Genomic DNA, 27,036 nt, shown 5'->3' with positions numbered 1-27,036 from the left:
ACTTGTAGCCCCACGTTCATGGCAGCATTATTCACAGTTGACAAAAGGTGGAAGCAACCTAAATGTCCGTAAACAGAAGAGTGAATGAACAACTTCAGTGTATGCCAGTGGAATGTCACTCAGCCCTGTAAGGGAAAGAAATTCTAGCACTTGCTACAACATGGATGAACCTTGCGGGCATTATGCTAAGTGAAGTAAGCCAGTCCCAAAAGGACAAACGCTATGAGATCCCCTTATGTGAAGTACCAAGAGTAGACAAGTTCATAGAGACTGAAAATAGAGTGATGGTTGCCAGCACTGGAAGGAGGGGGAATGGAAAGTTCCTGTTTAATGGGGACAGAGTGTCCGTTTTGCAAGATGAAGAGTTATGTGGATGGATGGTAGTGAGGGTTGCAAGACGCTGCGAATGTGCTTAATGCCACTGAACTGTATGCTGAAAACAGTTCAGATGGTAAATTCTGCGTTGATGTGTATTTTAGCACAATTTTTTTATTTTTTTGTTTTTATTTTACTTTAAGTCCTGGAGTACATGTGCAGAACATGCAGGTTTGTTACACAGGTATACATGTGCCATGGTGGTTTGCTGCACCCATCAATCCGTCATCTAGGTTTTAAGCCCCGCATGCATTAGATATTTGTCCAAATGCTCTCCCATCCCTTGCCCCCCACCCCCCGACAGGCCCTGGTGTATAGTGTTCCCCTCCCTGTGTCCATGTGTTCTCCTTGTTCAGCTCCCACTTACGAGTGAGAACATGCAGTGTTTGGTTTTCTGTTCCTGTGTTAGTTTGCTAAGAATGATGGCTTCCAGTTTCATCCATGTCTCTACAAAAGACATGAACTCATTCTTTTTTATGGCTGCCTAGTATTCCATGGTGTATATGTGCCACATTTTCTTTATCCAGTCTATCATTGATGGGCATTTGGCTTGGTTCCAAGTCTTTGCTATTGTAAATAGTGGCACAATTTTTAGATGATTGTTTTTTAATCCATTATAATATTATTAACTCCTTGTATTTATAGCATTTTATTTCCTTTTGCTTGCTTTTGGAGAGAACATACAGAAATTTGTGATTTTAAGGCCGGGCATGGTGGCTCACACCTGCAATCTCAGCACTTTGGGAGGCTGAGGCCGGAGGATCACTTGAGCCCAGGAGTTAAAGACTATTCTGGGCAACATAGTAGAGACCTCATCTCTATTGAAAATGAAAAAAATGAGCAGGTGTGGTGACACAAGCCTGTGGTCCCAACTCTGCAGGAGGCTGAGGCAGGAGGATCACTTGGGCCCACGAGGTCGAGGCTGCAGTGAGCAGAGATCATACCACTTCACTCCAGCCTGGGTGACAGAGCAGGACCCTGCCTCCAGAAAAACAAACCACAGAAATTTGTCATTTTTAATACGAGCACTATTCCTGAGGGGTTTGTTCAGAAGTATTTTAATGTTTTTTTTTTTGCTTGAGAATTGATTATTCACTTTCCCTTTCTTCTAAAAGTTACAGGGATTTGGGAGTGGTGGTTTTGATTGATTTTTATTTAACTGTTTAAGCCATCTGAAATTTTATTTTGGTGTGATGTGAAAACACTTAAATTGACTTTTTCCTGCATATAGTTAATCAGTTGTCTGCCCCAAGATTGCCAAGCAATTATCTAATTCTTCCCCTTCCACTGATTTGAGATACACTCTTTATTATATTACATTTGTGTCAACATATTTCTCAGTTTGGGGCTGTGGCTTCTGTCCCATTAATCTGCCTCTTTCGCCTCATCACACTGTCATTAATTCACACAACTTTATAGTTGGTAGGACTAGCCTTTCTCATTAGTCGTGTTCTCATTCTCCTTGTTCTTTTATTTTTTGCAGGTGAACTTTCGAATACTTTTGCTAAGTACCTGGAAAAATAGAGGCCCACCAGAATTTTAATTGGAAATACTTTAAACCTGTAGATCAGTTTGGGGGAAAATTATCAGCATAGCTGCAGTATTTATATTTTTATATTTCCAATTCAGAAGTATACCTTACCTTTATTCAAGTCTTCTTTTCTTCCCTCACATTATTTGTTTATTTATTTCTATCTTAGAGTCTGTTTTATCAGTGATGGCCAGATTAGCCTTGGAGTTCTTTAAAGAACTGCTTACATGCATAGGGTTTCAAAAGAGCGTGGCGTAAATCACTAATAAAAGCGAGGTCCTTTGATCTGAGATCATTAGGAAAAATACATCAAAAAGTGTCTTCACTGTTTCTTTGACTGCTATTCCGTATATTATATATAAAGCTCTTAGGAGCCTTTCCCCCTTATTTCTGTATTCCCACTCATCAGCACAGTCATAGGCTAGGCACATTTTTTCATCTTATCTCATATGAAATATTAAATCATTGGAGAGCAGGTCTCTGTCTCTTTAAAGCCCAGCTCTTCAATAAGCATCTGCTCCTGGGCTCCTTCCTGAGCCACTGAACGCCTCGTTCCTAATTGTGTCTGAGTTCATCTGGCATCACTCGGAGGAGGAGGAGGAGGAGGAGGAGGAGGCTGGGGTGTGTGGCAGTGAGAGCCATCAACACTGCTTCGTAGTGGTCGTTGGTGATCGGTGGCCGTCCCCTCCAGACAGACAACCCACAGGTCAGCAGTGAAGGCCCAGAGGCAGAAGGGCAGCTAAGATCCAAATTCCTGTTACCCAACTGAAAGCACATGCTCTTTAAAAAAAAAAAAAAATTAATTCTGCTGTTCAGATAGCAGCGAAGCCAGGGCAGGTGTGAGGCCAGCAGGCTGCTCAGGTGGTGCGTGCCCACTGCCCACATGTGTCAGAAATCACATCATCTCCTGGCCAGCTATGGAATCCAGCAGTGTCTTGTCAGCTCTGGGGAAAGGGGAAAGAGAGGGATTTGGTTTGCTTTTATCGATTTATTTAATTGCTATTGACACACATAATAAAAGCTACCTTCTTGTGAGGGAGGACTTGATTAGCAGCCCCGAAGGGTGGCGGCGGGTCCCTTACTCATTGGATGTACCTGGCGCTAAACCCTCAGCTGGAACTGCGAGCCCCAGCTGCGTTTCAGGTGTTTCTTACTCTACTATGAATTATGTTTAGGAACTAAAGGGCTTTTGTATCGTTCACAAGTGGGGGAACAGAGCAGAGTTGTGGTGTGAGAGACTATTAAAAATGAGGAGCCATAGTTCGGACAAACTTTATTGTTGGTGTGAAGAAAGGAGGAATTTTTTTCAGTTCTACCTGCCAAACAGGCTTTTCTTATAGTTTGTTTTCATTTGGAACTACTAATAACACTGATTTTTGTAGGGAATCATCTCACCGCACCCCCTCATGGGATCCTGCAATACTCCAATTCAGAAATAATGTTTTTCTCCTTGGAATAGCTTTTTACATTAAGCTTATTTGAAGATAGAAAACTAAGATCCGAATAGTAGTTTTTAATAGCCCCATAAAAATAAGTGAAATATCTTTAATTTTAAATTTGAACAATATCTAAAACTTAAAAAGTATTTAATATGTCAGCATCTTTGCAATACAAAATAAACACACTGAATTTCATTTTATGCCTTTTTACTCCCAAGGCCAGGTGATACAAATATTTCAATTTGTGTCACTTTCTAGCCATCGAATTTATAAAACAGCTTTCATTTTCTATGTAAGTTTTTAAGCTTAATTTTTTCAGGAAAAAATAGATCTCAAAAGTGTTTGGGATCATAAGTTAATAACTTGTCCTATTGGTAAAGGAAGTTGAATAAGAGTCCAAACTAATGGATAGAATTGTGTAATATTTGATTAGCCATTTGTTAAAAAACAAAACGAAACAAAACAAACGCTGAGTTGCCAGAATCCTACGTAAGATGCAGATATTAATTAGAACTAGCAAGTCGAAGTTGCACAGGTGGGTATAAAATGAATTTGGGATCCCTAACTGGGAAATGCTGAAGTTCACGCAGACGTATACACACACTTTTTTTTTTTTTTTTTTTGGTAGCTCCCTCGGAATCATTTGTTTACAGTCTGGCCAGGGTTGTGGCCTCCAGTACTTCCCCTAAGAGATGGGATCTTTGCCTAAAAGTTACTGAGAAACGAAGGCTGCAAAAAGCCGGAAAATGTCCAAGCTTTTAATGCACACTGACAGCCAAACAGAACGCTCTTTCCGTTTGCAGTTTTTTTTTTTTTTAGTGTCATTTTAAGTTGCAGCTTCCGGCCAATCAGCGCGCTTCATGCCTGCTGACATCACGAACCAGCCAGTTCCCTCCAGCTGCAGAGAGCTTCAGTTTGCCTTTTTTTTTAAAACTAAAATGGAGGCTGGTTTCTTGCCTTAAGGAGCCCATTGCCTTTCCCGCTGAAGTCTAGATGTTGACATGTAATAAAGCGGGCAGCAGGATGGTGGTGGATGCGGCCAATTCCAATGGGCCTTTCCAGCCCGTGGCCCTTCTCCATATTCGAGGTAAGTTATTGTGTGTCTCACTGAATCGGAACCTTCCGTGGGTAGTTAATAAATGGCTATTGTGCTTCAGATAAGAAAAGCAGGAAGTCCTTTCTAGCAGAATTCACCCCATTCCGCTGCAGACTGAAGCAGAGGAGGTTGGGTGTGTCACTGCAGTTTGGCATTTTACGAACTACTTACAGAATTTGAGGCTTGAAAGAGGCCTTGCATGCATAGTTCAAAGCTGGTTTTTCTGCTTTCTGCTCGCTCTCCCATCCCCCTTTCAAAGCTGTGCTGATGTCAAAGGATGTGAAGTCACTGCCCAGGGAAGGTATTGGGTGGGGGTAGGAAGGAGAGGCGGGCCCGTCGCGCCTGGCCAAGTTGTCCGTGCGCAGAGTTTCTGTTACATCTGTGTTGCTTAATGCTGCAAAGGTGTTGTCGAGGACACATCTCAGAATTAAAGATGAATTGCAGTCAGAAAATATGCACAATTGATTGGAAAAGAACTTCCTTTAAAAGGATTGTTTTCATTCTTGCCGTGGAGCCTGAGAGAGAAATATGCTCCACTTGGAAATACTGAAATCTGTCCTGGGTCATCATTTTTGAAATGTTAGCGTTTTTGTGGAATATTAGGAAATATTTTGCATTTAAATAGGCTCTGTATTGCCATTTGACTTTTAAAATGTTAAATGGCAACAAGTTTTCAAGGTATATGGAGATCACTATTAATAATTACAGTTTGCCTCTTTTTATGCATATTTTGGTTTCATAACTGAGCCGAAAAGCACAGCTATTCTAGTAATTAATAGTGGTTATACTGAACCACAGGCATCAGGAGAGTAGCCTACTTATTCTTGGTATTTTAAGATCTATGAATTTTTTTTGGTCATAATTGGGTGAAATAGAAAAATGATTTTAAGTTTCATCAGATCACTTTAGAATTTATAGTATCAGAGCTGTGCCCCAACAAAACTGTTTCTCACAATCTCTTTTAAGGACATGTTTAAGGAAGGGTGGGAGCAAGATTTCTAGGTGACTAATAATCTCTCTGACTAAAATGCCAGACCAGACTTTTCAGATCGCAGGGTGTACCCAGGCACATGCATACCCAATCTACTGGAATAAAATGGGTGGTGCTTTTCTCTCCACACCATCTTTCATGAAGGTGGAAACCAGCATTCAATGACCACATTGTAGGACAGGCTGTGAATTTATTGTTTTTGTAGTGCACCCAGTAAAAAGCAAAGGTTGCCTATAGGTAACATTCAGGTATTTTAGCTGCAAGAACCAAATGGGCAAGAATAAAATGTAATTGTTTGGATTTAAGTTAAATAGTTTTTGTTTGTTTTTTGGGAGACAGGGTCTCACTCTGTCACCCAGGCTGGAGTACAGTGGTATGATCACAGCTCACTGCACCCTCCACCTCCCGAGCTCAGCTGATTTCCCCCACCTCAGTTTCCTGAGTAGCTGAGACTTCAGGCACGCACCACCATGCCCAGCTAATTTTTAAATATTTTTTGTAGAGATGGGGTTTCGCCATGTTGCCCAGGTTGGTCTTGAATTCCTGGGCTCAAGCGATCCTCCCACCTCAGCCTCCCAAAGTGCTGGGATTACAGGTAAGAGCCACTGTACCCGGCCAAGTTAGTTCTTAAAAACGAACTAGTTAGCAGTAAGATAAATTGACTGCATATAAAAGGTAAATTTTTATATTTTTAAGGTATCCACTTATAAATAACATAAATCTTTTTGGTTTGTGTTTTCTGGTTTTCATTTGATGCCTAATATACTACTCAGTTTTTGAATTATGAACTTATTCTGAAATAGAATCATGTCATGTTGTATCTTGAACCACATTGATTTTTCTTTTTTTTTTTTTTTTTTTTAATTCCAAGACCTTATTATGGCCAGTTTGGATTTGGTGCTGTTGGTTGGGTGGTTTGTTGCTTGCTGTATAATTGTGGAGGGAAAAAGTAGTGAAATGTATTAGCCTGAAAGAGACTTGCGTTTTTGATAACCTTTGGAGACTTAAGACTAACTTCTGACTCAAACAGTGGGGGTGATTTCTAACTTCAAAATTTGAAGAGCGCTTGACTTACTCATAAAGACTTTGTGGAGCAAGCATGTTAATGTGAGAGTTAGCAAAATTTGATTTATTTATTGGGCCTTAGAGTCTTAGCTTAACATCCATTGAGCAGCTCCTGTGTGCCAAGTGCTGAGGATCATTGAAGTGATTAAGTCGCAGCCCCTGTCCCAAAGGAGCGAATGGTTACATGGAGAGGCCCAGCCTAGGAGCTCTGCCACGAGAGGGCTAGAGCAAGAACGCACCGGCAGGGTGCCCAGGAGAGCAGGGGCTGGTGTCGTGATGCCGGGAGCAGAAGGAACCGAGGAGGGCTGTGCCCTGGGCTACCCTGCTCACGCGGATGGGGTAGGGATGCACCGTCCTTCCCGTTTATTTAGGGAGGAGGGTCTTTCCCACTGAAGGAGAAATAACTTACCCAAGATTACACAGCCTAGAAGTGGTGGAGCTGGAATCCAAACCCAGATTGTTGTGTTGTTTTGTTTTGAATCTTTTTTAAAAAATCATTTTAAAATAGGAATGTTGGCTGTTTGAAGAACATTTTGCTACAGGATTACAATAGTGGTATTTTCCCCAATACCTGATCATTTATTTGGCTCAGTGGCCTCTTTTTGTGTAACAGTTTTGTACCTTGGGCTCATTTCTTAATCATTTTACAAATATTGATTGATCCATACCACATGTCAGTCAGGGTTCTAATGTGGATATGAGCAGGGACTATGGCCCAGCTTTCCCAGTTTACCATCCGCCAGGGTGGGGACTAAGTAAGCAAGTAAAGTGATCACCTGATTTGTTGTCACGATGGCTGTGACTGTTATTGTCTACCAAGTAGTCTGGAGTTTGCGATTAAAATGGCGAATTTGCATATCCTAATAAGTTCAAGTGTAAAAGGGACATATTTTTGAGGGTTAGTGTAAGGCCTTCTGTCTGTAGAAGGAGAGTCACCTAGAACTTGATGACTGTGAATGTGGCTTGGTGACATCAATCCTTACTCTCAGCTGTGTCCAGGAGACCTGCCTGCTGTGGTGGAAATGTTCTGTGCTGTCCTCTGCAGCAGCCCCTGGTCAACTGCGACTGCTGAGCACTTAACATGTACAGCTGAGAAAGTGAATTTTTAACTGTAGTTATTGTAAATGTAAGTGGACACACATATCTAGTGGCTGCGATATTGGACAGCACAGTCCTAGACTGAAACTGTTCAACTTTTTTTGGAAAGGGGCCAGATTGTAAATAGTTTTGACTTTGTGGGTGAAAGTAGCCACAGACAGTAAACGAATAGGCATAACTGTGGTCCAATAAAGCTTTATTGACAAACAGGTGACAGGCAGGATTTGGCCCGTGGGCCATAGTTCACCCACCCTGTTCTAGACTGCTCTTTGACTTTTGGAATTGCCTGTTAAGGATAGGAAAGCATGTTTCCTGCAGGCCTTCGGTCTAGTGCCTCCTCCCTATGCTGGGAAGTTGGGCCAGCTGTGATGCTATGGGGCGTGGTGGGCGGGCCCACTTCCCACCCTGCAGCACATGCTCACTTCAGGAGCCAGGTTTTTTTTTTTTTTTTTTTTTTTTTTTTGAGACGGAGTCTCGCTCTGCCGCCCAGGCTGGAGTGCAGTGGCCGGGTCTCAGCTCACTGCAAGCTCCGCCTCCTGGGTTTACGCCATTCTCCTGCCTCAGCCTCCCAAGCAGCTGGGACTACAGGCGCCCGCCATGTCGCCCGGCTAGTTTTTTTTGTATTTTTTAGTAGAGATGGGGTTTCACCATGTTAGCCAGGATGGTCTCGATCTCCTGACCTCGTGATCCACCCGTCTCGGCCTCCCAAAGTGCTGGGATTACAGGCTTGAGCCACCGCGCCCGGCCAGGAGCCAGGTTTAAGGCGGTGACAGCCAAGCCAGAAAGATGGTAATGGCCAGAGAGGAATCACGCAGTTTTGAGCCTTTTCCAGCTGGCCTTTATTCTGGGCTTCAAGAATGTTATTAACTGCTCTCATCTTGTTCTAGTCGTTAGCAAACTTATCCAGTGGATGAGTCTGTGTTTGAAAGACTCAGGAGTAGCTCCAGCCTGGTGGAATGTTGGAGAATAAATCATTCTTTTGATGGAAACCCATTTTTTCTTGGGAAGTGGAGGTCTAATGGAAAAGTTTATTTTCTCACAAGTACTTCCTGAGTCACCAGTTTGTTGAAGGTCTTCACCTTTCCAATAAAAATTCATTAAAAAACATGCAAGAAGCAAGCAAAGAACTCAAGCCCCCATGGCTTTCATTTCCTGCTGCACTAAATCTGGTGACTTAACCTACATTAATAATAATTACAATAGCCATTATACATAATGCACATGGGTTACTAAATTAGTAACACACCTGCATGGTGTGAAGTCGGTAAGTCCTAGTGAGAATGGGTGCCCCCTGTTATCTTTATTCCCTAAAATTAGGAAGGAAAAATGTTTGAATGATGACTAAACAGATTCTTCAAATGATTAAACCGGTGGTTCTCTGAACAGTGCCTCAGCTCAAGATTTTTGCTTCATAAACGTCTATGTACTATGTAACTGTAGCTCTCTGCAAAGTGACCTTATAGAAATACAGCCTTAACCTTAAACCTGTATCTTATCCTGTGTCCAATCCTGTTTCCTATATGTAAAGTTGTTTCTTCTGTATTCCTGGTGGTATGGAAGGTAACCAAAGTAACAGATAACTGAGGAAACGGGTGGGTATGTTTGTGTAAAGTCTGTACACCTGTTTGTTCGTTAAACACACACGCACATTTATGCTCAGACACACTCTCATCCACCTCCCTTATCCATACGCTCTCAATCTCAGAGGCAAAAACAAAAACTTACCATTCAACTTGGGTCTGATGTCTGCTCAGGAGGTTTTGCCTTGCAGCAAAAGCTATCTCCTAAAATTTTGTCATTAAAGTATGTTGTGTAGAAAATGAAAGAAAAATAAAGGTAAGGTTATTAGTCAAGAATAGGATGTGTGTTTTTAAACCCAGGAAAAGAATAGACAGAAACACAAAGACAAAGTGGTTTGGGAGACATCCTAACTTGTGCTTCCACATGTCAAATAAAATTGCAAGGTGGTTCTTTTTGGATCCTACAGCACTTTGCCAGTTATGACAAGCTGTTATGAACGCTCATGTCCTTCTTCCTCCCAGCACTCCTGCCTGGCAGGTGAGCAGGACAATCCTAGTATTTCTCCTCCCCAAGGTCACCCAGCCTAGATGGCCCAGTCCAGGGCTGTTGGCAGCACCGAGTATGAAGTCCCGAAGCTGCTGCTGGTGGCTGTCCCAGAAGAGAAGCTGCGTGCATTGAGTGCCTTCGGTGTGCTGGGTCATGGCTGAAACCCTGTACCTCTGTTCTCTCTCTGAATCTGCCCAGCACTGTGAGGCATTATAATCCTACCCCACTCACTGCCACCCCTGCGTTTATTTTTCCCTCCCGGGAGAAAAAAAGGGAGCCTCTTGCCCAGGGCCACGGAGAATGTAGTGAAACAAGATTTGAGCCTCAGTCAGTCTGATAGCAAAGCTCATGTTCTTTGCTCTGCAGACATCAGAGTGTTGAGAGATGCTGGTGGACGCTCTCACCTCCTAGGTACTTTTTGATTTTTACTGTTTTCTATACAGTGGTAATATATTTGAGTGTCTGGAGTTCAAAACTCATTTCAGGGTTGAATAGGAGTTTGTGAAAGGTTTACATGCGCATGTTCTTGGTGTGCAGGGAGAAAGTTGGTAATCTTCTTACCTGCTGTCCCAGTTCACTCACCAAATCTGCCAGCTAGTAATTGTTGACTTATCTCCTCCACAAAATCAGGAGTATCCTCAGGACAGTCCTGTTGAACTTGTTCTCTGGTGACACTGAGCACTATTCCCAGAGTAGAAGCATCAGTTAGTGTCAGTGGATTGAAAACTAAAAGTTATTTCTGAGTGATCACTCAGAAAATAGCTATCTACTGTTCTTTCTCTTTTGACATGGAGTCTCGCTTTGTCACCCAGGCTGGGGTGCAGTGGCGTGATCTTGGCTCACTGCAACCTCTACCTCCCAGGTTCAAGCCATTCTCCTGCGTCAGCCTCCCAAGTAACTGGGGTTACAGGTGCCCGCCACCACGCCCGGCTATTTTTTGTATTTTTAATAGAGACAGGGTTTCACCATGTTGGCCAGGCTGCTCTTGAACTCCTGAGCTGAGGTGATCCGCCCGCCTCGGCCTCCCAGAGTTCTGGGATTACAGGCGTGAGCCACTGCACCTGGCCTATCTAGTATATTTCTTAGCTAGATACCTGATCAGTGGAATGAAAAGCTCATAAAAAGCTGTACTTTATTTTTCTCTCAATCCTCTATACAGTTGATGTATTTCAATGAAAAACGTATAGGAGATGGGCTTTTGCTGCAAGACAGAAACCTGCTGAGCAGACGCTATACCCAAGTTCAAGAGTAAGACTGACTACCAAAAAGGTGCCAGACTTTACACAAGGTGGCTGGTTGAAAGAGCAGACAGACACAGGTGCCCACTCCACTCTGGGCCTTGCTCAGGCGCTGTTTCCTCTCCCTGTCACACTGGAAATAGGACCGCCAAGTGGAGAACTTCTAAACGTGGGGTAAATCATTTCTCTCACTGACTTCTTGGAAAAAAGACACTGGCTAAAATGCATGGGGACAAACCAATACTCCTACAGCAGGTAGAAGTCTGGCTTTATTTTAGGCCCTTAAATTACACATAAATCAAAAACTCTTCTAGTTTAAAAAAGAAAAAAAGACTGAAGAGATACAACAGTTTGGTACAGTGAGTGAATCTGGATTAGATCCTTGTTCTAAAAAGTGTAAAATCAAACCTATTAGAGACATTTTGAAGGCAGCTGGAGAAAATGGAGTACAGAATGATGTTGGATGTGTGGAATTACTGCAAACTTTCTTGGTGTAAAAAGGTGTCCAAATTTTGTAAGGGACTTTTTTTATTCTTAGGGAATGCAGAATGAAGTAGTAATAAGTGAAGGATCATGATCTCTGCAACTTGAAATGATAAAGAGAAAAGTGGGTAAAAAGCAAATATGTCAAAGCATGAACAGTTGTTGAATCTAGGCGAGTGGATATATAATATACAAGTATTCATTGAAATTCTATGGAGATTTTAACTTTTTCATAATGTTCGAGATAAATATATATTTTATATATAGAAATAGATAAATATATATTTATATATAGAATATATAAATATAAATTATATATAATATATAGAATATATAAATGTATATTTCATATAGAATATATAAATTGTGTATATAAATATATTTTATATATAAATTATATATAAGTATATGTTATATAAGTTGTATATATTATATATAATTTATATATAAAAATATATATATTATATACATATATTTTTTGAGGTGGACTCTTGCTCTGTCGCCAGGCTGGAGTGTAGTGATGCAATCTCAGCTCACTGCAGCCTCCACCTCCTGGGTTCAAGCGATTCCACTGCTTCAGTCTCCCAAGTAGCTAGGACTACAGGCGTGCACCACCATGCCTGGCTAGTATTTTGTATTTTAATAGAGACAGGGTTTCACCATGTTGGCCAGGATGGTCTCGATCTCCTGACCTCGTGTTCCACCCACCTCGGCCTCCCAAAGTGCTGGGTTTACAGGCGTGAGCCACTGCCCCAGGACGAGAAATATATTTTTTAAAAATAAGGCTGTTTCACTCTCTTATCATTTCAATGTTCACTGGTGAAGGAAATATCTTTTAAAAGATTCTGCTTTGGAAACAATGTACAAAGGAAATGTAATAACTTAGCTACTGTTTCCTAAGCCATGAGCAGTGGCCTTTTATGTTTGAGTCTTTGCCAGCCAGTGTTGGTCCTCTGGTTATAACTCACGGTAGCTGCACAGACCACCACATCATCTTACCAAACAGCGTTTTTGGGGTGCATCACCATTTTTGATGTTTATTGCCATTTTTATTGGTCTTTTGGAGTGTAACTGCCTTTAAGGCACACCGGAAGATAAGATAAAACCAAAGTTTCCTCCACACTTTAACAGGCAGGGTGTTTGGTGGTTAAGGGTAGGACCTGGAGCCACATACCAGGGTCAGATCACCACCACCCCCCACCCCGCCCACCCCAGGCAAGCTCAACTGTCCAGGGCATGTGACTCACTCTCTGTTTCTAGAAATGGAAGGTGAAATGGGAATAATAATACAAGCTACCTCTTTGGGGTTTTTTGAAAGTTAAGTGAATGCACGTAAAGAGCTTAAAATGGCGCCTGGAGTGTCGTGAGCCTCAGTGTTTGTGCTGTCTGTGGTTACCTCTTTCGTAGGTCGTATGTGGTACTCCAGAGCCCCGCCACTTAGCCATGATCTGTTTTCTTTTTCTCCAGCTGTATTATCTGTATTGGTTCATCTCAAAGCGCATCTGTCTCTCTCTCGCTCTCGCTTTTACCCAGCCTTTTCATCTCTTGCAGTTTGCTTGGCGTTGCACCATTTGGAAGAAATTAGTGTCATCAGTACCTCTGGAGTTTGCACTATGTTCTGCTTATAGATTGTGTATAGTTACCTACTAAGATGGTCCTAAGCACATGTCCACAGCCTCGGCTCAGAGTATACTTAGTGCTCCCTATTAATACAGTCTTTCTGTTCTTGGGCTCCAGTCCGTGAAGTCTAGAGTAAAATAAGAAATTAGCATTTATATACATCTCCCCTCCTCATCTTTAGAAGAAAAGAGTTTCAGTATCACATTCATAAGAAATTTCATATTTAAAAGTTAGTGTTACAGTCGCAGTGCCTCACACCTGTAATACCTGCACTTTGGGAAGCCAAGGTGGGCAGATCACCTGAGGTAAGGAGTTCAAGACCAGCCTGGCCAACGTGGTGAAACCCCATTTCTACTAAAAATATAAAAATTAGCCAGCGTGGTGGCAAGTGCCTGTAATCCCAGCTACTCGGGAGGTTGAGGCAGGAGAATCACTTAAACCTGGGAGGCGGAGATTGCACTGAGCTGAGATCACACCACTGCACACCAGCCTGGGTGACAGAGTGAGACTCTGTCTCAAAAAAAAAAAAAAAAGTTACAGATATCTGTGGTTAATCTCAAATAGGGTGACTTTACATGTCATTTCCCTTTAGTTGTTTTTAAGTGCAGATGTTGCTTTAATTAAGTAATAGTTGAAATAAGTGGGATCCCAACTATAACCTTGTATCTTACTGTTTTTAAATGTTGATATTTTGGTGTTTTCAGTAGAATTTGAACTGTTAACTGTGTTTGATTAGGTTTTTTCAGTTTCTTTGTCATCGACGTTTGTGACTTCATTATAGTACACATGGATTTTTGTCTGCTGGTTGTGTTGCTCACGAGCAATGTGTTCTAATTATGGTATTTTAACGTATAACTTGTGAAAACAGTAATGTTTCACGCGAGGGAACAAGTCCCGAAGAACCCTAAAGCCCTAGAGAACCACCTCCACTTCTTCCTAAGTTGCTGGTTCTTTATTCTTTGTGGGCTTCAAGGAGGAGGTGGGCGGTGAGGGTGTCTGTATATGTGTGTTCACATTTGTAGACAGTTTCTGCCCATGTATAATTAGGAATGGGTTGTTGGTTTTGTTTTTTTTTTCCCCAGCTTTATGTAGTTGGTCAGACTTCTCAAAGGCGGGTAGCGTTGGTTAATCATTCTCTTGGAACTCTGAAGCCTTTGCATGGAGCAGTGTTCACCCTAGGCAGCCCGTGGCCCCTGGGGTCACAGAGCTGCTTTCCAGGGGGTTTGCAAGGCCATAACTGTCTCGTAAGATTACCAAGATCTGATTTACCTCTTTTGCTGTGTGGACGTTTGCCCTGGTGGTGCAAAGGCAATGGTGAGTAGCATGGCGCCTTTCTTTCATCAAGCAGGACAGCGGTGTTCAGCTAGCAGCACGCCGGTCTGACCCAAAGATGTCCTTGATGAAGCATGAAGTTACTAGTTTTTTAAGTCTCAACTCTTTTGTATACCTTTTTACTTTTGTTTTTGTTTGGGTTTGTTTTGGTTAGGTTTTTTTGTTGCCCAGGCTGGAGTGTGGTGGTGCAGTCACAGCTCACTGCAGCCTCAACCTCCCCAGCTCAAGCACTTCTCCTGCCTCAGCCTCCTGAGTAGCTAGGGCTACAAAGAAGCACCACCACACCCAACTTTTTTTTTTTTTTTTTTTTTGGTAGAGCTGGGGTCTCACTATGTTGCTCAGGCTAGTCTCAAACTCCTGGGCTCAAATGATCCTCCTGCTTTGGCCTCCCACAGTGCTGGGATTAGAGGCGTGAGCCACTGCAGCCAGCCTCCTTTTTGATTTTGCCTGACGAAATGCAGAGTTCACATAAAGCCCTTATAGCCTGCTGGAGTGTGATGGCTGTCTCAAAGAAAAGCGCCCGTGCTGATGTGTGAGTTATGAGCCAAAATAGCCACTTTTTCCAGGAACTTATAAATTATGAGAACAGTGATGTAAAATCGTTTTTACTTGGCAGAACAAAAAGCAGACAAACGGTAGATATTAAGACTTAAATATTTGGCTGATATTTTCTAGAAAATCTATGAAGTGAGCTTACCAATGCAGGGGAAAACAACTGCACCACTGTTTTTGGCCCATGTTAAAATTTGAACTTCGGAGAACTTTTATCTGCCAGTGTAAGTGTGGCAGCTCCCAGTGCCACAGACTCTTCTGCTGAGAGCGGTGGCGACATTAGCAAGTGGAGTTTCTTGATGTATATGGTAGGAGGCCGTACAATACATGCAGCAGTGTGCTCTCAGTGACCAACAAACGATGCTACAAACAAGCGTGGGCGAAGAGCTGCCCAAATGTAAGAGATACTGCCGGGTGTTAATGTAATTGACCGGGTGTAATGTAACTTTCATCAATACAGTTTCAGATTCCTCATTGCAACTACTCTTTAAGGAACTATCACTTGTTGAATTTTAGCATAGGCAAAGAAAAACATCGGCAATTTTTTGAGAAGCTATTGAAACCTCCCTTTTCCCACCAGACATGTCTGTCTGAGCCTGGGGTGTTTCTTTACATACACTTGAACCAAAATAGCATATCACAGCAAATTGAACACAGCAGCACATCGGCAGATCCGCCTGTCTTCTGTTGAGTATTGAAGATCCATGCAAAAATGTACAACAGGGCCATTTTCTCGCTGGTTTCTTTTTGAAAATAAGGTTATTTTCATAAAATGTTACTTAACATGAAGTGAACCTATTGCTAATTTAAATGAATAAGTAAATATTTTTAAAATTTTCAAATATGGTCAGTATCAATGGATATAACCCCCATAATCAAAGCTCTTTAGGGTTCGCCATACTTTCTAAGAACGTAAATAGGTCTTGACACCAAAAAAATGGAAAACTCTTGGCCTAGGAAATTTTTCTAGAATGGGCTGGATGTGACCCTTACCCTGTTTTTACCAAGCCTCCTTGGTTTTTTCCCTCTTTTCTCTAGAAAAACAAAAAAATAATAAGTAGTCAGCAGAATCATCTAAATTGTTCTCTGGGACCATGAGAGCCGAGAGCATCCGGAGCCCACCTAACCCTGGTCCTTCCTCTTGCCTTGGTCAGTTTCCTTCTGTGTTCTTCAAATCTTTTTTTAAAAGCCATTTTCAAGTCATCAGTTAATACGTGAATACAACCACCTTTACGTTTTTTCTTCATTGCAAATAAAACTGAAATTTTTCCTAACCTTGTCCCCTGAGATGGGTCTACCATCCCGCACATCTCAAAGTGACTGCTACTTGGGGTTTGCTGTATGTCATTCCAGACCATTTTCTCCCTGTGGGGTGGGGTGTGTGTGTGTGTGTGTATCCACATAAATAATATAAATATATATTTATTCACAGAGTATATAGCATTTTTTGTTTCATCTCTTTAAAAAATTTACATGAGAGCAGTTTTAGTAACAAAAACCTTTTATACGTTTTTAGTGTCTTGTTAGCCCTCTCGGTTCATAATGCTCTGAGCTGGTGTTATGTCTTATACTGTATTGTACTGTGTATACATACGTTGCATGAATGCTTAATGTGGTCTCACATGTTTTTCTGTGAATTTGGCTTAAACTTTCAGACTAGCTAGGCATCTAGGAGGCGGCGGCAAGTGGAATGTGGAGCTGTCACAGACACTCAGCCCCCACAGCCTGTGCATGGGTGCTCTAGGCTAATTTTACAGGTGTAATGACCAGGCCAGAGTGAAACCATGTTGTCTGATTTTAGAACAGAGGTCACTTATGCTTCACCAAGCTGCTGAAAGTGTGGAATTTTGTTTCTCAATTCTTGGACCTGGTCCTGAGGAGATGTTTCCCTTTAGAGAACATCATTGATGCTGTTAAAAGTATTTTACTAGATGTTGAAAACATGGAGGTCTTATTAATTTAATGACCCCACCACCCCCCCCCCAGCCCCCCCCCCAGCCCCTCCCCACATCCCTTCCTAAATGATTACATCAAATCATGCAGGAATCTGGCGCTATCAGAGCCAGGGTTAAGACCTAATAGTGTCACTAGTTACTGAGGTTCTTGATTAAGTCACCATACTTTCCTGAATCTCCAAATAAATTACATTAAAAATGCATTTGAGTAAATTACTTATTTTCAAGGGAATTGGAAGAAAGGGACTGTGATTGGTGTTCCGATCTAATCCCCCGAAGATGAAAACACGAACAAAAATGAACATATTTCTCCTTTTATGTTATTCTTAGTTAAGAGAAATGCTCTGCCAGGAGAAACCTTAAATGACTGTCCAATGGGTAGGGTGTTTTAAAGAATCTAATAAATTCAGATACTTTTTCTTTTTACACAAAGTCACAAATGACGTTATGTTGATAAGTGTTTTTATGACTTATCTTAAACAACATTTAAATGTAAGCCAACGTTAAAGTTGTGATTTTGGGAAATTTTTTACTTATCCTTCCTCTCTTCCCTACTTCCTTCCCTTAAGAACCCCATTCTTATTTTCTCATTTACATCCTGGATGCGGCTGTCAGATATTGAAACCGACCTTTTGAAGACCTGTAAACTTTTTGGGGACTGACTGTTCTCATTCAAATAGTCTAATATCAGTGGATATGAACTCTGCATGTTTTTACTTTTAAATCTTATGCATCATTTAAATGTTAGCTTTCAAAATACTAATCTTGAATTGTCACATTTTTGTGTGAGTTGGCATTATCCAATTAAATGAACATAAATTATACTGCCTACGTAGATTGGAAAAATATCTTTTGGTGGGCTGTGTATATGCACACGTGTTTATGTAAAACCAAATATCAACTTACAAAAACCAGTTGAGTCTTTTTTTTTTTTTTTGAGACGGAGTCTTGCTCTGTTGCCCAGGCTGGAGCGCAGTGGCTGGATCTCAGCTCACTGCAAGCTCCGCCTCCCAGGTTTACACCATTCTCCTGCCTCAGCCTCCGGAGTAGCTGGGACTACAGGCGCCCGCCACCTCGCCCGGCTAGTTTTTTTGTATTTTTAGTAGAGATTGGGTTTCACCATGTTAGCCAGGATAGTCTCGATCTCCTGACCTCGTGATCCGCCCGTCTCGGCCCAGTTGAGTCTTATAGTCTTGTTTAGTGTAACATACAGGCTGAGACATTTACTTATTTGAGCCTTTTCACCCTTTATTTGTAAAAAGGAGGAGAGCCCTTAAGTGAAATGTAGACTAAACTTGGAACCCCTAAAATAATTTTGAACACTACTTCACATTTAAATGTTTTTTTAAAAATAAAGCAAAGTTTAAGAAGCATGTTCGGTAAAGAGTTCTTTGGCAGGAAATGGGGACTTATCAGCCAAGCTAATAGCCTTAGCTATGGCATCCATAGTAACTAACACATGCTGCCGATGTAAATATTTATTGTCAAGATTTATGCCAGCGAGCAGTGCCGCAGAACCCAGGCAGAGCAGTTCAGGCCAGTGAAATTAAAGCATCAGCCACCAATGTTTGATTTCTTTTGTATTATCCGGTATTCCAAGCGTTACAACATCATTCATCTCTTCTAGGGTTTTTCAAAATAGTTTAGCCATAAGAAAAATAATCCTAGAAGACCAGTTTACTCGGAGTAATTCGGTACCCCCTCCCCCACAGCATGATAGATACCCAAATGAGAATAGAGAGGCTGTTATTGTTTGTCATTAGCACCCTGGAACCTTTTTCATCTTCAAAGCTCCTCGCAAAAGGGTTCATTAGCCGTCGTCCTCTTTCCTGTGAGACAGTAAACACGTATGATTAGTCCTACTTTGACAGTGGTGGAAACCAAAGCAGAGAGGTTCTCCAACTTGCCTGAGGTCCGAGAAGGAGCTGGTGACAGAGACCAGATACCGAACCAGCACTTGGGTTTTCTGACTCACGGTTCTGGGCTCACCCCTCTCGGAGCATGCACTGATCCTGCTCTTGCAGGTTTCTTTATCGCAGGGATCTATCTACATGGTACTCTCTGCTCTCAGCTTTTTACAGTGGTGTAGAGTGCAGTGCAGCTGAAACCAGGTTAGTTGATCTTATGGTGTCATCTAGAAAAACAAGAGATGCAGATTCTGGGTCACGAAGGTAAGACTGTACTTTGAGGGTTTGTGGTTATGGGTGAAATTAACTTATCTGAGCCTTACATTGTCTCACTAGGCACAGTGCCCACCTGTTCCATGGCACAGCCCCAGAACTGCTGTTGAAGAAACAGACTCCAGGACTGACTTTCCACTTGATTTTAGGAGCTCACACATCCCGAGAGATTCATGTTCAAGCTGCATTTTAGACCTAGCTGGCAAGGGTATTTTCATGCTAAACATAAACTTACTATTGGTAAAGATTCTTAATGAGTAATTCTTAGGATTCAGTACAAAATTAGATATATCCTTTTTATTGGTAATGATAGAGCGTGGAGTTCTTGCGGAGTGGGGGAGAGAGGCATTCATCTGAAAACTGGCTGTGTTTTAGTGTAAACATTTGTCTACGGGGAAACAGTAGGAAAGCATCAAGAAGTATTTCTTGATGTATACAATTGAAGTGATGTTTACATTGTAGTGAAAAGAAAACCTCCGCATGCATGTTCCTGATTTTAATAAAGCTCTGCAGAGATTTCCTTCCTCATTCTTTGCTTTTGACTCTGCGTATGTCCTGTTGCTAATTTAAGTGTTGGTGACCCTGTGTCCTTTGTTGTGCCAAACAAGGTTAAAATTAAGACTAAAAAAATTTCTGAGTTCATTTCAAATGGAAGGACAACATGATACCTAACACAGAAGAGAACAAAATTTAGTTTTGACTTTCTGCCCTGTGTCCACCTAAAGCTGTATTTCATTCACTCACTAATATGTAGAAATCACCCACTTGGCGGCTGGCTCTGTGCTTAGTGCTACAAACTGGTCGTGTTATAGGTGCTGTGGGTGCATGTCTGCGCTGGCTTCAGGAGAAAGCAGGCCCTGTGGGGCCCAGCAAGGCCTCCCAGGAGAAGCAGTGCATTCACTGAAGTTACTAATTGGTGGTACTGGGATGCAGTTGGGAAGATGGGATGATTTAGCCTGCTGGGGTATGTGTTGGGGGTGGTTGTCTCACTGTGGTGAGAGAAATCCTGGAAAAGGGTGCGTATCAAATAAGTAGCATCCTTTATGACTGATGAAAGGAGAGCAGCAGAGAGCAGTTAAGTGGAAGGCAGGACACAGCAGCGGTGTCTCGTGCCACCATCTTCGTCACTACACAAGGGGAAGTTGGGCTAAGAATAAATTTGTTTTGGTTCCGGGATGAAACTCAAGAGATACAGAAGAAACTGAAAGTGATACTTTTGGCAGAGAAATAGGATAAGAGGGTTTTCACCGTGTGTGTGTGTGTGTGTGTGTGTGTGTGTGTGTCTTGATGAATGTATTACTTATTTAAAAAATATAAAGAAGTCATAGCATTAAAAGTGGGAGACACATACTGATAGTAGAATCTGGGCATTACTATCTTTCTGTGTCTTAGAAGTTACTACTATGATTTTAGCCACTTAACTGGCTAGAAAAGTTTTGAAAGGCCAAGATCATGGGTTTAAGATATGAGACTTGACCAAGAGGTAACTTTCCTAGTCCTTATCGTAGAGTGCATGCTCCCAGCTTTTGCCCACCCTGTTTGGGGTGCACACACTCATCAGTGAGAGCAACAGAACACAGCATGCAGGTGGAACTGTGCAGGTCAGTCACCACTCCACCTCCCAGCCAGGGCCTCACTCCGATTCCATCATTCGGGTTTCACTGAACTTTCATGTTGGCATTTCATTTAGTTGAATGAACCAGTTTTGTTGTATTTCAGGTATTCTCACTGTGTGGTCAGACTTGTTCAGTTTTTGTAGGTGAACGGTAAAGCTGTCAAAACCAGATCTGCTGAAAAACCAAAATGTTCAGTGTCATCTTTGGCAGAGGGGATTATCAGAAACTTCTGGGGCGGGAAGGGAAATTTAAGAAGGAAGTTGGGGAAGGTAGGGCCTCATGGCTTTGGTTTTTCTGGTGGTCCAAGGGAGGAAGCTTCTGGAGAATTGAGGGGGAACAATAAGTGACAAGCATGAAGAATGAAGAGGGAACTGACCAAGGATCAGTGAGAGTAGGAGGTGGCCCAGAGGGTGTGGTCAGAGGTGCCTATCACGGCTATCACAGCAAAGTCTTTACTCCGAGAACCAAGTCTTTATCATATATATGTTTTGCAGATATTTTTCTCATACTGTGGGTTGTCTTTTTCACTGTCTTGGTGGTATCATTTGCAGCACACGTTTTTAATTTAGAGGAAGACCAGTTTATCTTGGTTTGTCTTCTGTCTCCTATGCTTACAGTGTCATAGCTATGAAACCATTGTTGAATCCAGATTTACTCTTACACATTCTTCTAAGAGTTTTTTAATATTAGCTCTCTCACATTTTGGTCTTTGTTCCATTTCATGTTAGTCTTTATGTAGGGTGTGAGGTAAGGGTCCAACTTCATTTATTTGCATGTGAATATCCAGTTTTCCCAGCACCGTTTGTTGAAAAAACTATTATTTCCCCTATTGAATGGTTTTGGCATACTTGTTGAAAATCAGTGGACCATAAATAGGATTTATTTGTGGATTCTCTATTCCATTGGTCTGTATGTCTATCCTTATGTCTGTACCACACTGTCTTGATTACTATAGCTCTGTTGTAAGGTTTAAAATCAGGAAGTGTGAACTCTCCAACTTTGTTCTCTTTTTCAAAATTGTTTTTGGTATTTTGGGTCCCTTTTGGTATATTGGTTCCATTTTACTTAGTGGTGTAACGATATGTGCATTTCCATATGAATTTTAGGATCAGCTTAGCAGTGTTCCTTGTCTCTTTCTCTTAATTCTGTAGCCTTTCCTGGGTTAGAATCAGATTAGGACAGTGCCCCCTGGAATCTGCCCAGTAGCTGCTCTGACTGTGAGTAGAGAACCCGTGGGCCATCTGGGCACTTAATCTGAAATGGTCCATGAAGAACCCCTAAAATGTTTAAGTTTCTGAAATCCCTGGTTTTATTGTAAAAAGCTATTTGAATTTAGTATTCTGTTTCATGATTATTATAGTTAAGTGTAAAAATGTTTAACTTTTTTTTTTTTCTTTTTGTTTTTTGTTTGTTTGTTTGAGAGGGAGTCTTGCTCTGTCACCCAGGCTGGAGTGCAGTGGAGTGATCTCGGCTCACTGCAGCCTCTGCCTCCCGGGTTCAAGCGATTCTTGTGTCTCAACCTCCCTAGTATCTAGGATTACAGGTGTGTGCCACCACACCCTGCTAATTTTTGTATTTTTAGTAGACACAGGGTTCTGCCATGTTGGCCAGGCTGGTCTCGAACTCCTGACCTGAAGTAACCTGCCCGCCTTGACCTCCCAAAGTTCTGGGATTACAGGCTTGAGCCACCACACCCAGCCTTAGTTAACATTTTTCAACTGCATGGAAAACTGATATTCTAAGATGTATATTGAGTTTATCCTGTGGCTTTATGCACCCTCCAGAATGCATACCCCAGCATAAAAGGCCAAGTTAGGGAGAAACCTGCCTGCTGGAGTTCTTGGATTTATAAAAGTTGTTTCGTTAACTGTCTGCCTTCTGACCTCTCCAGACCATAGCGAGCAGAGCCAAACTAAAGGGCAGAGACAACACTGATCTGCTGCCATCTGCACCGGGCAAGATGGCCTCACCTGACTCACAGCTGTTGCTTTCTCTCTCAAAGCCACTATCTTTTTGTGCTGATTCTTAAAACAGAGTTGGATCTTGTCAGTTTTGGCCATCAAAAAGATTGAACTTTTGCAGGATTAAATCCATTATTTTCGTAAATTACCTTGTCTTGGGAAATCAGTTCTCGGCCATAAGTGCAGGCTCAGGTGCACTGAGGAGGGCACCCCAGACACCTGTGGTGCTCTGTGACAGGACTTACCTGTCAAAGGCAAAAATAAGGGTGATGTCATGTGAGTTTTCCATTAAGCTAAATTTATTCAATGTACAGGACTATCTTTTATTCTGAAATTGTCTTCTTGTTCCCCATAACCTTGGAAGTAAGATACTATCTTTTTCGGTATTAAAATGTCTTTTCTGTAGGATTTTTTTTTTTTTTAACTGATCTTATTTGTGGTTAGGATGACAACCCAGCATCAGTCTTCAGGATTCTTTATGAAATGTTCCCCGTCTGTGAAATTCTAACTCTAGAATTTCAGTTTGGACCGCAGATCCCAGATTTGTACCTCATTTACATTTGTAGTTACCACATCATATTTCAAATGCTTTGTGTAACCTAAAAGCCCGTTTTTTTATTCTTTTCATATGAAATGTCCAGAATAGGCAAATCCATAGAAACAGAAAGCAGATCAGAGGTTGCCAGGGGCTGCAGAGAGGGAGGAAGGGGGAGTAATTACCTACAGGGATGGGGAGTTCTTCTGGGATCGTGAAAAAGTTTTGAAACTCGACAAAGGGCTGATCGCACAACATTGTAAACACACTAAATGCCCCTGAAGTATACTTGAAATGGTTCATTATATGTTATTTAAATTTTCAATTTTTTTGAAAAGCCCATTTTATTCAGTGGTATAATGATATATAAGAAGACTGGAAGGTGTAGGGGGAGTGTTGTATTCAGAGGATATACATCAAGGCAAGGATACTCTGTATGCTTGTACACACACACAAATACATATACACAAAGAGCATACCTATTATTAATTTATGTTTCTAAGTATGATCATTAGAAGCTGATTAGGTCAATAAACTTTCTGCTTTGGGACAAGCAGAAAGATTTAACACTTAAATGAAATTCACAGATATTCTTTTTTTGTTGTTTTTTTAGACAGTGTCTCACTCTGCCTCCCAGGCTGAAGTGCAGTGACACGATCTCGGCTCACTGCAACCTCCGCATCCTGGGTTCAAGCGATTCTCTTGCCTCAGCCTCCCAAGCAGCTGAGACTACAGGCGTATGCCACCACCCCTGGCTAATTTTTTGTATTTTTAGTAGAGATGGGGTTTCACTATGCTGGCCAGGCTGTTCTCGAATTCTGGCCTCAAGTGATCCACCCACCTCAACTTCTCAAAGTGCTGGGAGTACAGGCGCGAGCCACTGTGGCCTCAAAAGATACTCTTTATCTTACCTCAGAAGCTATGTTTTCCAACCTTTCACACTGGAAAGTTGAAGTTGTGAAAATATCTTCAGGATAAATCTGAATTGTGTTTCTTTTATTGCTGAGTCTGGTCGATGTGTTCCTGGTATTTAGTGGAACTCAGGTCAACACAGGCTGAAGTTAGTCAGTGGGGTTCTCTCTGTGGGGTTCTAACCTTGAAATAGGAGCATGAGACTTGCCTTCCCCTTCTCCATTCCTCCAAGAAAGAGAAAGGAAAGGAAGAGAAAATAAAAAGCAACCCTGTATTATTTTTAAGTTTGTAAGAATCCTTACTATGAGTTCCGAGTACGACATCTTTTTAACTGTTTTCTCTCCCTCTCCTGCTTCCTTCTTCAATCTCCAGCTACCATTCATTTCCTGATTTCATTTATAGCTCTTGCCAGGCAAGAAGGCCAAGCAGAAGGAACCTACATCAGGGAAGTGCCGGGCCAGGGGCCCCACCTGGACTTGGGGTTCTGGGCAGCCTGAACACAGATTTCTTAGTTTCCTGAAGTAAATGAGTGTGTTGCCTTAATTTCAGTTAAAATACTGATTGTGCTTAATTTTAACTGAGCATGAAGACCTCTTATAATATTCCATAAGGCTGGATATTTTTTTGAGGAAGACGATTTTTCCTCTTAACCTTGCCTCTGTGTGTGTGTGTGTTTGGTCAGTGTTTAGACAGTTTTTCATGCACGGACCCTGATCACAGCGGGAGCAGGCAACGCGAGATGCCCCTCATCAGACACCCAGCTCCACATGATGGCCTTCCTGCCCGCAGGTCATCCTTACGCAGTGCCTTCAAATTGAGTGTCTTCAAAGGTGCTGCTTAGTCTCAGTTTGGTTGTTCTGTTACTGTCGTATTTTTCTTTTTTGCAGTATTGAAATGTTACTCGTAGGGACTGAACACTGATTTTAGTGTCCATAGTGGCAAAAAAAAAAAAAAAAAAATTTTTTTTTCAAAACTTGTTTCTGTTTGGTCCTCTGTGACCCAAGTTATTGCTTAGCTTTCTTTCCTGGTAAGAGCCAGAAACGAGATTAGGACGTGAATGGTATTTTCTGAACCTCTTTCTTTACTGGTAAGAGCCAGAAACGAGATTAGGACGTGAATGGTATTTTCTGAACCTTCAGAGTGTGTACAATACCATTTTGTAAAGAAAAGCATCTATATTCAAGATAGATCTAAATAATTCCTAAAATTATGTTCTCCCATTCATTTTTCAAGACTTAAATATGTTCTAATCCATAGGAGAATGAGAGTTTCCAAGTTCATTAATTCGGGTTCCTGTTACCAACTCATATTTTACAGCCCATATAAAGTTTTATTTCAGTGAAACCTTTAGTTATCACAAGTAGAACTTGGGAACTCTACAGTGCTGTCTCCAGACAAGACACAGGGTTTTACTTACGTTAACAAAGGATGGGCCGGGCGCGGTGGCTCAAGCCTGTAATCCCAGCACTTTGGGAGGCCGAGACGGGCGGATCACGAGGTCAGGAGATCGAGACCATCCTGGCTAATACGGTGAAACGCCATCTCTACTAAAAAATACAAAAAACTAGCCGGGCGATGAGGCGGGCGCCTGTAGTCCCAGCTACTCGGGAGGCTGAGACAGGAGAATTGGCGTGACCCCGGGAGGCGGAGCTTGCAGTGAGCTGAGAGCCGGCCACTGCACTCCAGCCTGGGCAGCAGAGCAAGACTCCGTCTCAAAAAAAAAAAGAAAAAAAAAAAAAAAAAACAAAGGATGATCCATTCAGAATTGCAAACAAATGCTATATTGTACCCTTGGTAGTTGTGACCCGATTCAGTCCTGCTTTGAGGCAGCCAAGTGTTGGCCCAAATCAGCATAAATCAGAGCAACAGAAAATCCACCCGAGGTGGGGCCCCGGATTGGACGTGCTTTGGACAACAAGTCCACAGCCTGCACCTGAATGAATCCTGAAGCAGGCTTCTGTCTCTGCTCCAAACACTCATCCTGAAGTGTATCTGGACCATTTTAAGTACCATTCTAGCAGTGGTACTTAGTTATAATTAATATAAACATGTCATTCTATTAAAAGAAACCTGCAGCTTCTGTTAAGTTGGGTCAAATATAAGATACTGGGGTTTAAAGATGTGAATTAAAAATTCAGTTTCGGCCGGGTGTGGTGGCTCACGCCTATAATCCTAGCACTTTGGGAGGCCGAGGCAGGCAGATCACGAGGTCAGGAGATCGAGACCATCCTGGCTAACACAGTGAAACCCTGTCTCTACTAAAAATACAAAAAAATTAGCCAGGCGTGGTGGTGGGCACCTGTAGTCCCAGCTTCTGGGGAGACTGAGGCAGGAGAATGGCATGAACCCAGGAGGTGGCAGAGCTTGCAGTGAGCGGAGATCGCGCCACTGCACTCCAGCCTGGGCGACAGAGTGAGACTCCGTCTCAAAAAAAAAAAAGAAAAAAAAAAAAAAAAAACAAAGGATGATCCATTCAGAATTGCAAACAAATGCTACATTGTACCCTTGGTAGTTGTGACCCGATTCAGTCCTGCTTTGAGGCAGCCAAGTGTTGGCCCAAATCAGCATAAATCAGAGCAACAGAAAATCCACCGAGGTGGGGCCCTGGATTGGACGTGCTTTGGACAACAAGTCCACAGCCTGCACCTGAATGAATCCTGAAGCAGGCTTCTGTCTCTGCTCCAAACACTCATCCTGAAGTGTATCTGGACCATTTTAAGTACCATTCTAGCAGTGGTACTTAGTTATAATTAATATAAACATGTCATTCTATTAAAAGAAACCTGCAGCTTCTGTTAAGTTGGGTCAAATATAAGATACTGGGGTTTAAAGATGTGAATTAAAAATTCAGTTTCGGCCGGGTGTGGTGGCTCACGCCTATAATCCTAGCACTTTGGGAGGCCGAGGCAGGCAGATCACGAGGTCAGGAGATCGAGACCATCCTGGCTAACACAGTGAAACCCTGTCTCTACTAAAAATACAAAAAAATT

At 42.0% G+C, this 27,036-nt stretch overlaps 1 protein-coding gene across 15 annotated transcripts in view; it reads left to right on the top strand.

Annotated features, from left to right (window-relative positions):
* The window catches only part of PPP2R5C (protein phosphatase 2 regulatory subunit B'gamma), a 174,640-nt gene that overhangs the window by 46,164 nt on the left and 101,440 nt on the right, over window positions 1-27,036 (top strand). For 2 of the 15 annotated variants that reach the window (XM_033191295.1, XM_033191292.1), the window contains exon 1: window positions 3,985-4,432. The exons of 8 other annotated variants lie outside the window; for them this stretch is intronic. In XM_033191295.1, coding sequence (XP_033047186.1) covers window positions 4,339-4,432 — 94 coding nt within the window. In that variant the 5' untranslated portion in view covers window positions 3,985-4,338. Of the gene's footprint in view, window positions 1-3,984; window positions 4,433-18,722; window positions 19,014-19,208; window positions 19,231-27,036 lie in introns of those variants that run through there. 5 more of the 15 variants (XM_033191300.1, XM_033191298.1, XM_033191294.1 and 2 more) reach the window with 5 other exon arrangements.

The sequence above is a fragment of the Trachypithecus francoisi genome, unplaced genomic scaffold, assembly GCF_009764315.1.
Source record: "Trachypithecus francoisi isolate TF-2019V2 unplaced genomic scaffold, Tfra_2.0 Lachesis_group3, whole genome shotgun sequence".
In the NCBI taxonomy this organism is placed as follows: Eukaryota; Metazoa; Chordata; class Mammalia; order Primates; family Cercopithecidae; genus Trachypithecus; species Trachypithecus francoisi.
This window is presented reverse-complemented; position numbering and strand designations above follow the sequence as displayed.